Raw genomic sequence first — 11,051 nt, 5'->3', positions numbered from 1 at the left:
CGCCGGTGCGGAGCTCGCGGGGAAGCCCGGAAAGTTTGTTTTATGATGGCTTGAGTCGGAGTGTGTGCAGGGAGCGAGGCTGCCAAGTTCTCTCTCCCGCGGCGTCCTTTGGAGGGAGATGTCTCTCCCATGAGCCGGCGGGGGCTCGGGGGCTGTGCTGTGGGGGCACCTGTCTCTCACGTTATTATTTTTGTTTTGGGGGGGGAGGAGGGGTGTAACTCGTCATGTCGAAAGTGATCCAGAAGAAGAACCACTGGACTAGCAAGGTTCATGAATGCACCGTGAAGCGGGGACCCCAGGGGGAGCTGGGGGTGACGGTGCTGGGGGGCGCGGAGAACGGGGAGTTTCCGTATGTCGGAGCGGTGGCCGCGGCCGAGGCGGCGGAGCTTCCTGGCGGCGGCGAGGGCCCCAGGCTGGGCGCAGGGGAGCTACTTCTGGAGGTGCAGGGGATCCGGGTGTCCGGCTTGCCCCGCTACGACGTGCTGGGAGTCCTCGACAGCTGCAAGGAGGCCGTCACCTTCAAAGCCGTCAGACCAGGTGAGACGGGACGCGCCTCCGGGAGGCTTCCAGAGACGGGCAGCGGCCTGCGGAGCGTCTCCGCTCCCCTTCTCCCCCCCCCCCCGCCCCCCCGGCCTCCCCGGGCATCTCGATTTCCCGCTTTCCCCCTCCGAGCGCAGCTTAGAGGGGAAATTGAGGCCGTGCGCCCTGTCGTGGAGAAAGACACAAAGTTGTGTAGAGGTTGCGGGTTGTTTGCTCACCTGCCTTGGGGAGAGGGGGTTGGGTTTGCGCCTGTTTGCCAACCTGTTATCTTGGCCACTTAGTGCGGCGCAGTTTCGCCTGAGCCTGGAGGACAGTCGCCTGAGCCTGCGGGACAGTTGGGGGAGCTGAGGCTGGGGCAAAGGGGAGGCTCTCCTGGCTCCTTGGGGGAGCGTTGCCGCAGGCGCAGTGCTGCGTGCTTTTGCCACTTGTCTGTCCAGACCCGGAGAGTGGGTATGAGCGAGGGCAGGGCCTATTGGACCTTCTCCGTTAGGAAATCACCTTTACCCCCTTTACCCCATAACCTGCAGGGGGTTGGGGTGCCGATGTTCCGGAGCCAGCCGCCTGAAGATCCTGCGTTCACTCTTCAGCTGGATGACGCACACACGTGTCTCCTCCGTGTGGCTCAGCCCCAAGTCTTGGGGGGCGGGGACCGGGAGGAGGGAAAGGAGGGGTATTTCCCACTTAGGGCCAGTCAAGCCCAAGTGGATGCTGCCACTACCATCCCACCATCACTGCCACCCTCACCCTCAGTGCTGATGAGGATAGCTGTTACTTATTAACTTACTATGTGCCAGACTCTGTAAAATGCTTTCCTTGCATTATCTTGTTCTGAGTCACAAGAATCCTTATAAACCCCATGCTACAGATAAGGAAACTGGGATTGACATCCCTTAAGTTACTTGCCCGAGGTCACACAGTTACCAAAATCCTGGAGGGTTTGAGTAGAGCCTTAAGCACTGAGGAGGGAGAGAGAGGTGGGGAGCTGACCGGTGGGGAGGGGAGAAGCTGACTTGTGAGGAGGGGTGGAAGCGAATCCCTCTCAGAGTCTGTAGAGGATGATGTCCTGCTGGTGGTGGGGAGTCCCTTGCCTGCTGGAGTTGGTGAGGGCGAGGGGTTGTCCGACAGAGTGCTTCCCCAAGGCACCCTGGTACTACCCGTGCCTGACGCGGTTCCTCTGCCATGAAAGCCCTGGGGGAAGTGGCAGAGTTGCGTGTGGTGAACATTCCCGTGTGTGCCTGCTGGTCTGGAGGGGCAGCAGCAGCTGGAGCAGCATGTCAAGGGAAGAAGGGCTGCTGTCCTGCCTGGTTAACAGGCCTGTTCCCGATGAGACAGGAGGGGGCCAGGCGGGGTAGAGCGTTGGGGGGCCTTGAGACAGGAGGGGGCCAGGCGGGGTAGAGCGTTGGGGGGCCTTGAGACAGGAGGGGGCCAGGTGGAGTAGAGGGGGGCCTTGAGACAGGAGCGGGTCGGGGGGAGTAGACCCGGCCTTTTAGCTTTGGGAGCTGAGGGGTGACAGTCCTGGAAAGCGCCTTCCATTATGTCCTCTCCTTCTTGGACACCTTCTCCAAGAAGCCCTCCAACAACCATCCAGGATGAACAGATCCTTCCTCCTCTGAGGTCCCCTGAGCCTGTACCTCGTAGTTTTTTCTTTATTCTAAAGCGTGAGTTAGATCTCTTGCCTCATTTCCATACAAGGGAGTAAGTGCATTAAAGGAGAGAGTGCTTAGTTCATTGCTTATCACCCCAGGCTTTGCTTGAGGGCCAATTCCTGGCCTCACCAGAGAATGTGTCCTTATCTGTAAACTGGCTTTTTTGAGGATATTCCATAAGCTAAGAAGCAAAAAGTATGCAGAACAGTGCTTTGCACATTGTAAGTGTTCAGTAAAAATTAGCAATTATTGTTATATTTAAATTGAATCTGAGCAGCTATTTATTTCTAAGTTTAGCTGTTAGTGTTAGTTACCTGGATTGTGAGTTTCTTGGTAGAACTGTAGAGGAAATACTGTGAGAAAGCATTTGATGGGAGCAGCTACAGGTCTCAGTTCAGGGGCATTTTGGGGAAAGGGGTGCCATCTATCTTGTTGGGGACCTGCAGGTGTCCGTTGGGTTCTGTATGGGAGCTCGTTTTCTGTATCATGATGCTGTGTTTGGCTGAACCTCTTCCACGAGTTATCAGAGATCCTGGAGGCATTGTCCCAGGGCTGCCTCATCATGGAACTCAGGAAGGGTTGGTCAGATAATCAAGTGTGTTTGGGATCAGACATCTCTGGGTTAGAAGAAGGTGGTCGTGTCTCCAAGTGTTATGTTATTCCCTTCCCCCAGAACCATCCCACGTGCAGCACAGGAATGTCCACAAGCAGGTGTGTGTGTAAATATACTTGTCCTCCTTGTGTTGGGATAGAGGCAGGATGTGGATGGGGACACTCGAATGGCCTGGAATCCGCTACAAAATGAAAGCTACTTCATGTGATAATTACACGGGCATAGTTAGCTCTTTAACATCTTCATTTCAGAAACATTTCCCTGGTCTTCTGATCCCTCTTTTATATTGAGAATATGATTTAAATTATGCCGGGATTGCTCTTACTGGGCCTTTATTACTGTGTTTTAATCATATTAGGTAGGCTCATAGTTGGTACATGGAAAGGAAAATGTTACTTTTGTGTTGTCTGCACCCTGAGCTAGCCACTCCCAGGGACATGGGCCACTGTGGGTGCTGTCTGTATGGAAATGTCACGGTCTTCTTGTGGAAGAAAATTCTGCTGCTTCTATTTCATGGCAGGTCTCTGGAAACATGCACAGACCAAAATAGGCTGTAGCAAATGGTATTATATGAAGCAAGACTGGATTGTGAAGGAATCAATCTAAATGGATCTACTAGGTTGGAGTTAATTCATTTTAAAGGGAGAAATACCTAAAAAAATTTTACATCTATATGCTATGGGAATCTTATTGTTATTTTTTAATGTGTGTATGTATTTATGTTTTTAATGATTTTAGAGAGTGAGAGAGGGAGGGAGAGGGGGAGAAGGAAAAACAGATCGGCTGCTTCCTGCATGCCCCTTACTGGGGATCTAGCCAGCAACCTGGGCATGTGCCCTGAATGGGAATCGAACCAGCAACCTCTCAGTGCATGGGACAGTGTTCAGCCAAATGAGTGACACTGGCCAGGGTTAGATAAATGTTACTATATACATATACATATATATATATATATATATATACACATATATATTATATATATATATATACATATAAATATATATATATATAATATATATGTATGTGTGTGTGTGTGTATATATATATATATATATATACACACACACATATAATGACCTGGTGCGCGAAGTCGTGCGAGTCCCGGAATCCCTCCCCGCGTGCGCCTCCCTGAGCGTGCCTCCCCAAGCATGCAGTCCTGTCCTCCCACCCAGAAAGAGTCCTGCAGCCGCCGCCCCACCACCGCCCCGGGAGGCGGGACCCAGAAACCCGCCTGCCTTGCTGGTGGGACTCAGAAACCCACCTGTGCCTCCGGTCAAGTCCTCCAGAGTCAAATCCCCACCCACCCGTGCTCGCATGCTGCGCACACAGCCTCCTGCTGATCAGTCGTTACTGTGAGAGGGCGTCACTACCATTAGCATATTAGCTCTTTATTATATAGGAAATACACTGAGTGGCCAGATTATTATGATCTCTGAATGCATAATAATCTAGCCACTCTCTCTCTATATATATTAGAGGCCTGGTGCATGAATTTGTGCATGGGTGGGGTCCAGCCAGCCTGGCCAGGGGGAGGGGACATGGGCGGTTGGCTGGCCTGCCTGCTGGTCGAACTTCTGGTCGAGGGGACAATTTGCATATTAGCCTTTTATTATATAGGATATACATTGCGTGGCCAGATTATTATGTGTTCAGAGATCGTAATAATCTGGCCACTCAGTGTATATAATAAAGCATATATGAATACTTCATGAGTATATATTTACCTATAGTAAAATGCACACTCTTAATTATATTGTTTGCTGAGTTTTGACCATTGTATATGCTCATGTTATCTTCACCCAGATCAAGATATAGAACCCCAGAAATTTCTGTCATGTCTCCTTCCAGTCAGTTCCCCCCACCCTCCAGAGGCAAAGGCTGTTTAATTTCTTTCACCAGGAATTACTTTTGTTTATTATTGAAATTCACACAAGTGAAATAATGCAGTATGTCCTCTTTGTCTGGCTTTTTTCACGCAGCAAAATAATTTGGAGAGTTCATATTGTTGTGTGCATCATTGTTCCTTTTTATTGTTGAGTAGTATTTCATTGTATACACATACCAGTTTGTTTATATTTTTGTTCATCTATGGACATTTGGACCATTTATCATTTTTTGACTACTGAATAATAAAATAGCTAGATGAATAAAGCTGTTCTACATGTTCTAGTTGCTCCACATTTTTGCTAATCTTTGATCTTGTCTGTTTTTTTGAAGTTTAGCCATTCTTATGTATGTGGAAAAAGAAAAAAGTAATTAAGGAAACTTTGCTATCGGATGTAGCTGTCTTTATTAAGCTAGTTTTTATGAAGCACTTGCATTAGAATGTGCCAGGCCCTTGGCTAAGCTAGTGCTTGATGGGGATTTTGTTTTTTATTCCTCATAACTTAGATGTCAGAAACTGAGGGCCAGAGAGTTTGGGTGGCTTTTCCAAGGGTCATACAAGTGGCAGAAGTAGAGCTGGAACTCAGCTGTGTTGGATTCCAAAACCTATACTCCTGGTCCTGGGGGAGTGGGTCTCAGTAGGGACCCCTGACCAGTGGCATTGGTATCACCTGGGAAACTGGTCAGATTGCACATTCCCGTCCCCACTGATGCTGAAGCTCATGGGGGTGCAGCCTGTGGGGTGTTTGTAACAAGCCCCCCCCCCCCCTCCCGTGATTCTGATGCCTGCTCAGTATGGAGTACCACTGCTCTAGGGTATGGACCTACAGTGAGGAAATGGCAGCAGGCGAGGCAGGTGACCTGGGCTCCAGGTCAGCCAGCTAGGCACCCTCGTTGGGCCCAAGTTTCTTCTGCCAGAAAAGAGTGGGTGTGCCCTGCAAGTCTTTCGTACTCAAAATGCGGCAATTCCACGAATAACTTAGACTTCAAAAGTTTAAAATGGTGTGATTGTAGTTTCCCAAACTGGTAATATTATAGGCTCTGCGTACATATTTTTGTAGGTGAATTTTGTGGTTTTTGCAAATTACCCAGGAACCGAAACAGTCTCTCCACTTTTTGTTGTGTTTTTTTTTGAGACAAAATAGAGACAATAAATAAGACACAATTTAGAAACCACAACACCACCACCTGGCCAGCCCTTCCTTCCCCCGAATGAGGGGATTATGACCACATGCAATTGAATGTAGCTCTCTGTGCCTTCCTTTGTTTTGTTTTGATGTTATGTGTTTATTTTGAACAATTGGAATATATTACAGTAGTTCTATAACAAAATTCTGTTCTCATCTTAAAACACAGTGCCTCGTCTTTCTTGGTTTCCCACAATTTCTGCTTCAGGGTCTCAGGGCTTGCTTTGTCTTTCCCCCATAAAGTCACAGGATTGACTCCTCCCCTGGTGTCCCTTCAGGGAGACCTTCAGTGAACTCCTCACCTGTGCTGTGCTGCTCCATGCCTGCACCCAGCTCCAGGAATGGGAGGCCCTGGTTTGGAGCATCACTGGAGATGGGAAGAGCTGCATGTGATCAGTTTTCCAGAGTCAGGGTGAGCTGGCCTTGCATTCCACTGACCTGCCGAGGACAGTTCCCGGGCCCCTCGCCACCCTTACTTACTCTTGTTTGTGTCTTCACAGCCTTGTCACATTTTCATAGTCTTGTTGCTTCTTTATTTGTCAATAGGTTGGCCCCTATTTTTTGTCTGTCTCCCCTCCCACTGGAATGTAAGATCCATGAAGACAGGTAGCTTTACTCACTTAATTCGCCCCTCCATTTGTCAGGGCCTCAAGTAGTACCCGGCAAATCATAGACGCTCACTAAAATATTTTGGATGCGTGGATGAATTTTCCAGTGTCGCTTCTTACGTAAGTGCAGACTAGACCACCTACAACGTATGTCCCTCTTATCTCCCTATTCATCTTTTATTTCTTCTCATTTAGGATCATAATATGTTCACTTCCTCATCACCAGATCTTTCATTTAGCTGGTTCCCTATGTCTAATAATTTAGACTGAGCTATAAATACACAAATGTCTGACAGATTTAATGAATTATGTTTAAGTATTTCTGCCTGTTGACTCTTGGAGTTTGCGAAGTGAAAATTCAGATGTTCAGCAGGCAGGATGATGGGGCGGGGGGGGTTGTTCTGTTTTCGGTTGATGTGGGACCTGCTCCCTGTTGAGATCTATAAGAATGACCCTAAACCTCCGTTTTCTTGTAGTATTGTCTCTCTGTACAATTTTCCCAACCACTAGCAAATCAGATCTTTGCTACAGAAAGTCTGATTTTTGTCCTTTCTTGCTCTTAAATTGTGTTTTGTGTTTATATTTCTTTTTTAACTTAAACTTTCAAAAATCAACCTGTTTTTGTTTTTGGTGCCTAAAGACCATTCTCTGAAGGGTATTTTTAGGTTATACTGTGGAACATTCCATAGTTTTTACAAAAAATAATGCAAGGACAGGCAACCCAACTCATGCGTTGTTTCCAGTGGCCACCCTTTGCCAATGGCTGTGATATTTAAAAATAGACTAACTTGACTTTATGATGCAATGCATACAGTTGGCTCACTACATTTGCTGGCATCCATTCCCCAGCTGGTTTTAGAGGGCCAAATTGATGATATCCACCAAAGGGAATTAAGTGGTTTATAAGCGAAAACATTCTGACATCTCCGTACCACAAGGGTTTATAGGAAGGATGTTGCTTTATAAACGATGGTTATTTAATGCAAAACACCCGTCTCTGATGTTAGTGGTCTCTTCCTTGAGTTTGTATATATGTGTAACAGGATATACTGATTTTGTGTACACTGAGAATAAAGGCTGTCAAATTTGTTAAGGACTGACATTCACATCCTAAGAAAGTAGGTTAGTGTGTTCCTGTCTGTCTTCATGCGGCTCAGATGATGAGTCCATAACCTTGAAACATCCCTAGTCAATACTGGAGCTTTGCTGTGTGCATCCCCATGGCTGTCAGCATCCCCATGTAGTATTTCTTATGGATTTGTATTGGTGTTTCCATAGCTGCACCCCCATGATGTCAAGGACATGCCTGTCCTAGTAACTTCTGCTTCATAGTCAGGTGTCCTGGGGAGCGTCCACTGTGTTCTGGATGTCATCTTTTCAGGAGGCATGTTGCGAAATTAGAAAATGTAATTTGAACAGAGTCTTCTGTGATTAAATAAGCTTCTCTCTTTAAAGCTAAGTAATTCAATAATGGAGTAACCCATTATTTATGATAATTTCCATAGTCTCTACCCCAGAGTGAAAGCCGGGTCCTTACAGTGACTGGCAGGACCGCCAGGATATGGCCCAGGACATTCCTTCTCTGCCCTGTCCGTGGCCTGCTGGTCTCCACATGGGCGTCTGGAAGGATTGCTTCCTCATGAACTTCAAGTCTCTTCCAAATGTCACCTTCTCAATGACACCTTCTCTGACCTCATTCTTTAAAACCATAACTCCACTGCCACTTGTCATCCCCTCTTCTCCTTCTCCGCTTTATTGTACTCTGTAGTATATAAATAATTTCAGAATAAGTAAGTTCCTTGTTTTGTCTCTTCTTTCTAGAACATAAGCTCCGAGAGGGCAGGGATGTGTTTGATCCTGTTCCCTACTGCCTCCCCAGCCCCGGGAAGAGTGCCTGGTACAGAGTAGTTGTTCAAGTATTTCTTGACATCCACTGTCAAATTCAGAATAAATCTCTGTCGAGCTCAGTTGCCTCTAAAAATTGTGGTGTTTAAAAGTCTCTGGCAACTTAGGTATTTTGTGATGGATCATGTTAAACTTGCTAAGGGTTTAACATTTGCAGTCTCTGGTTGGGGATAAGTAGAGCTTAGCTGATTGATGTAGGAATATTTTCAAAGACAGGAAGCATTGCGAGCCTGCTTCAGTTGGTCTTCATGTTACAGATTTAGGGCAGCACGTGCTGCGTGTCAGGGGACTTTGCAAACTCTCAGCCTCACATGGAGTAGGAGAGGTTCTTGTGGGCACCGTCAGCTGTGTGTATAGACTCTCTCTGTTACCATCTCCAGTGTCGGGAGAACGAGTTATGTAAGAGAATTAAATTCTCACGGCTAAGGTGGCAACCCCAGCATCACTGCCTACGGAGGCATTTGGTGGGCCTTTAATGGGACACAGTTATGTTTTCCACAGCAAGGCTAATCTTTCAGCCCATTATGAGATAAGATTCGAAGCTCTCTTTATGGACAGTGGGTTGATGGTGCAATTAAAAGGCAATTATGCCCTGATTGTAAGCCATGTTTCAAAATTATTGCAATATACAGTGTTAACAGGACTGCAGCACCGCTTGTAAAACTATCCACAAATACCAGTTTCTCAGTGCTGTAGATTCTCAGGTTTTGGACTCAGGCTGGCTGGGGTAGAAGGCAGGCTCACCCTTAGCTGGGTGACCCAGGGCGAGAGACCATCTCTTTACGCCAGGATGTCTCCCTCTGAAAATAGGGATAGTAATGACACCTCCTTCCTAGGGCTGATGGAAGACTAACGTGCGATTTAAGTAAACCTCACGGCACAGGGCCACTGTTATTTGAATGTTCCCAGTCTGAACTCACTTGGAAGAGAAGAATCTCTTGAGAGGTGGAGATTGTGGTACACAGGCCCCTGGAGAGCTTTTCAAGTCTGAAAAAACCCCTCACTTTGCTGCATGATTCAGATGCTGCTTTTTAAAAAGGTTGGGATTAGTTCAGACAAATTGAAGGAAACCTTTAGATCTCACCAAGCGTAGGTGGAGGTCTACGTTGCTTGAACTTCTCCACATTGTCACTGGTGACAATTGGTTCCAGTGCTTGTCATCCGGCTGCAGGCTGCGGTAAGGCAGGAAGGAAGGACAAGTCCTCTCCCTGTCTCCTGGGCGTCCTGGGCAGCAGGGATGAGCCTTGAGAACATTACACTGAGGACCTCTGATCTTCCCGGCACCATACCTGGGCTCCCAGATCGGGAACGGCTGGGGAGAAAGTGGAACTTGGTGTTTTAAGGGTTTGCAGTCAGACTGGTTGTGTTCAATCCCAGGCTCTGCCAGTTCCCAGCTGAGCCACTATGGGCACATTAACCTCCCAGAACCTTGGTTGAAAATGAGAATAATACTTACTCATAGGGTGGTTGTGAGGATGAAATGAGAAAATGTATGCAAAACACTCATTTCTTTGCTTGGCACCTAAGTGCTTACAGAAATACCTTCATGGTAGCAGCTGTGATAATTTTCATTGGAGAAATGGAGACTCCTCAGTGAGTTCCTCTAAAGGAGTGGTTCTTCCGGGGAAATTTGCCCCAGGGGACACCTGGCAATGTCTGGAAACATTTCTGGTTAACAGCTGAGGGTAGGACGTGCTACTGGCATTTAGGGAGTAGAGGCCAGGGATGCTGCGGAACATGCAAAGCATAGCCTGCACCAGAGAATTCATAGCCCCAAATAGCAATAAGGCTGAGGTTGAGAAATGTGCTGCAAGGAAAAACTTCATGGTTCAGACTGGGAATCTGAATTCAGAGTGGTAAACTAATAATCATAACTATTATTGCTATATTTTTAATTTTTGTAATTAAAACGTTAATTCTTTTTTTTCAATTACAGTTTACATTCAATATTATTTGGTATTGGTTTCAAGTGTACAGCATAGTGGTAAGACAATCATACTTTACAAAGTGTTCCCCCTGATATTTCCAGTACTCACCTGGAACCATACATACTTATTACGATTTTATTGATAATATTTCTTATGTTGTAGTTTTACATCCCCATGAATGTTTTGTAACCACCAATCTGTTCTTAATCTCTTCACCTTTTACACCCAGTCTCCCTCCCCACTCCCCTCTGGCCTCCATCTGCCTGTTCTCTGTTGATCTTCTGACATGTCACTGACATAGGGTTGGGTTTCACCTGGGTAGATGATGTCATTCTATTTTAGCCATGAGAGAATTAGCTGGGGAGGTCAGGTAATTTATCCTGGCCCCCAGGCAGCTGACGTGGATGAGATTCAAGCTAGGATTCTGGTTCCAACATTCTTTTTTTTTTTTTTTAAATATATTTTATTGATTTTTTACAGAGAGGAAGAGAGAGGGATAGAGAGCCAGAAACATCGATGAGAGAGAAACATCGATCAGCTGCCTCTTGCACACCCCCTACTGGGGATGTGCCCGCAACCAAGGTACATGCCCTTGACCGGAATCGAACCTGGGACCCTTCAGTCCGCAGGCCAATGCTCTATCCACTGAGCCAAACCGGTTTCGGCTCTGGTTCCAACATTCTTATCCTTGGTTTTGTCCAGAAAAAGGACCAGGTCCTGGGCATCCAGTCTGAACCACC

The 11,051-nt window shown here is 46.9% G+C and overlaps 1 protein-coding gene across 1 annotated transcript in view; it reads left to right on the top strand.

Annotated features, from left to right (window-relative positions):
• The first annotated feature begins 215 nt into the window (after positions 1-215).
• MAGI1 (membrane associated guanylate kinase, WW and PDZ domain containing 1) overlaps positions 216-11,051 on the top strand; it is a 575,588-nt gene continuing 564,752 nt past the window's right edge. Inside the window, exon 1 of the mRNA XM_008146348.3 lies at positions 216-537. Within this exon, the coding sequence (XP_008144570.2) occupies positions 225-537 (313 nt within the window). The 5' untranslated portion in view covers positions 216-224. The remainder of the gene's footprint in view (positions 538-11,051) is intronic.

The sequence above is a fragment of the Eptesicus fuscus genome, chromosome 18, assembly GCF_027574615.1.
Source record: "Eptesicus fuscus isolate TK198812 chromosome 18, DD_ASM_mEF_20220401, whole genome shotgun sequence".
Lineage (NCBI taxonomy): Eukaryota > Metazoa > Chordata > Mammalia > Chiroptera > Vespertilionidae > Eptesicus > Eptesicus fuscus.
Note: the sequence above shows the minus strand (reverse complement) of the source record. Positions and strands in the feature narration are given on the sequence as shown.